The sequence below is a fragment of the Anarhichas minor genome, unplaced genomic scaffold (genome assembly GCF_050575085.1).
Source record: "Anarhichas minor isolate MPS153535 unplaced genomic scaffold, ASM5057508v1 ptg000079l, whole genome shotgun sequence".
Taxonomy (NCBI): domain Eukaryota; kingdom Metazoa; phylum Chordata; class Actinopteri; order Perciformes; family Anarhichadidae; genus Anarhichas; species Anarhichas minor.
In genome coordinates this window covers 770,001-772,500 of record NW_027466525.1, presented here as the reverse complement: position 1 = coordinate 772,500, position 2,500 = coordinate 770,001, and the positions used below count along the sequence as shown (strand labels likewise).

Here is a 2,500-nt window from a genome sequence, read left to right as displayed (position 1 = left end):
ACACACACACACACACACACACACACACACACACACACACACACACACACACACACACACACACACACACACACACACACACACATCACTGGAAGAGACACACACTTGTGAGTATTTTTTTTGTCATTTAAAAGTGTTTGTGGTGAACATGGGGGGCTCTCTCACACACATGGACAAAGTTGTGGTAGGGCCTGACTGTGTGTGTGTTGGAGAGTGTGTGTGTGTGTGGGCGGTATTAGTCACCACGCAGAGTGTAGGACACTGAGGTTGAGGAAACAGTGTTCTCATTTATATGAAAGAGGATCTCTCTACCAACAAACACACTAATTAACCTGAAACAGATACATCACACACACACATTATACAAACATGCATACGCTCCCTCAGTGTGATGGGTAAACACAAACTAAAATATCAAAGCTGACGCCAACACACGCGCGCGCACACACACACACACACACACACACACACACACACACACACACACACACACACACACACACACACACACACACACACACACACACACACACACACACACACACACACACACACACACACACACACACACACACACACACACACACACACACACACACACGTGTAACAGGCTAAATAAACGGAGTGAAGCAGAACAAACAGGGCATGGAGATAACAAACAGCTGGGAGAGAAAACTGCTCCCACGCAGTCTGAGAGACTTCTGAAAGCTGCCAGAGGGAGAAGGGGAAAGTGTGCATGAGGTGCTTTCCCATCAAACCGGGTCGCTCCGTCCAGACCAGCTCCGCACTGAGAGAGCGACGTGCCGTTAAAGATGACTAAGCGCTTAGTCAGCGCTCACTGACAGTCAGCAGCGGAACCTGGAGACAGAGGATGACGCGGAGCAACCTCAAACAACTTCAGGGGATTTTAACCTTGATCTAAAAATGTCTTTTTTGTTCCTTTAAAAGCAATTCACGTTACGTTTCACCTTTATTTCAGTAATCACATCGTGAAAGTAAATCATTTTAGAATGAAAACATTAGTATTTTGTAGCTTTTGCACTGATGACATGAACAGTAAAGTGAAACAGGCATCCAGACAGTTCTCCTCTATTTCAAAGAAGGTTCAATCATTATAGAAGTACGTCTGCATGAAGGCCTGATCGTGAGAATGATCAGGCGGAACATTTCTTTGAGTCTTTGAGTGTTTGAGTCTTTGAGTGTTTGAGTCTTTGAGTGCTTCTCTTCTCACCCTGAAAGGTAACGTGTAACCCTGAGAGAACGAGAATATGTGACCAGCATTACAGAGCATACAATAAATATGAAACATTAAACATATTAAAAGGAGCAGTGTGTAACATTTAAGGGATGTTTATTTGCAGACATTGAATATAATATTCAGAACTATAACCGTTATGTTTTCCTTAGCTTTGAAAAGGACTTCTATATCTACTTGGGCGCCGTATTCAGAAGTCTGTGTTCTTCACTTTATTAACTTCACTCAGAAGTGTTATTTATACTTTTATTGACATGTTGACATTTGTTTCCAGTGAGATATGAATTACTTTATATGATGCTGTAAACATTACTGTTGCTGCTCCAGAAACAATATTTAGTTATATCTAAATCACAATGTTTGTTTTCTGTACATCGTAAAGATGACTCTCTCTACCTGAGGGCCAGCGTGGAGGGTCTGAGCTGGTTGGTCTCAGTCAGTCTAACGTACACGCCGGTCCTCTCTGGAGGCTTCATGGAAACACCTACTTGTAGCTCTCCAGCTGGCGAGCGGAGGACACGGTGAGGAAGCTGTCTGTTCTGGGGTTGTACACCAGCGGGCCGGGCAGCAGGAAGCCAGGGAGGAACCTGCCGAAGGTGTAGCTGTCCTGCTCGAAGAACATCAGCATCCCGTCCATGGACTGGATGCACAGGGAGTGGTGACCTGTGGGGACAGACGGGGGGGGGGGGGGGGGGGATTCAGACCCAGGTATCCTATCAAGACCCCATGAAGAGAACCTGGAAGCACCCACACGCTGGTGGTCTTCATGATATGTGAAAGAATGCAGAATCTACAAGTAAAGTGGCTTGTTGCTGAGGAAATTACAATTGTGTTATGCAAAGAAACCCTCAAAGTGCAAGTCAAATAACAGAACGTAACAATAAAAGAATGAATACTAAACGTATTGGCTGCTTCTCTGTGAACAGTGAAGTGAACATCTTTGAACACGTCATCTTAAACTGTGGGAAGTTCTGATGTTATTTTTCACTAGTTTTTAAATCACATTTTACAGACTAAAGGAACAGGACAGATTGATAAATAACAAAATGAATCTTAAAGTGCAGCATTAAAAGAAATAGTTTGATGCAAATGTGGGTTGGTTTTCAATATGATTATTTCTTATTTTCACGCTGTGTGGCCAGGTGTGTGGAGGTGTGAAAAGTGGGCGGGGTTTCAACTTATTTACCAAGAAAACTTCCTCAAAACTTTTCATGTGTTCAACCGAGTGACAGAGAGTGTGTGTGT

At 43.6% G+C, this 2,500-nt stretch overlaps 1 protein-coding gene across 1 annotated transcript in view; it reads right to left on the bottom strand.

Moving 5' to 3' along the window:
• The window catches only part of bbs9 (Bardet-Biedl syndrome 9), a 152,158-nt gene that overhangs the window by 141,250 nt on the left and 8,408 nt on the right, over positions 1 to 2,500 (bottom strand). Inside the window, 1 exon segment of the mRNA XM_076081122.1 lies at positions 1,744 to 1,918. Coding sequence (XP_075937237.1) covers positions 1,744 to 1,918 — 175 coding nt within the window.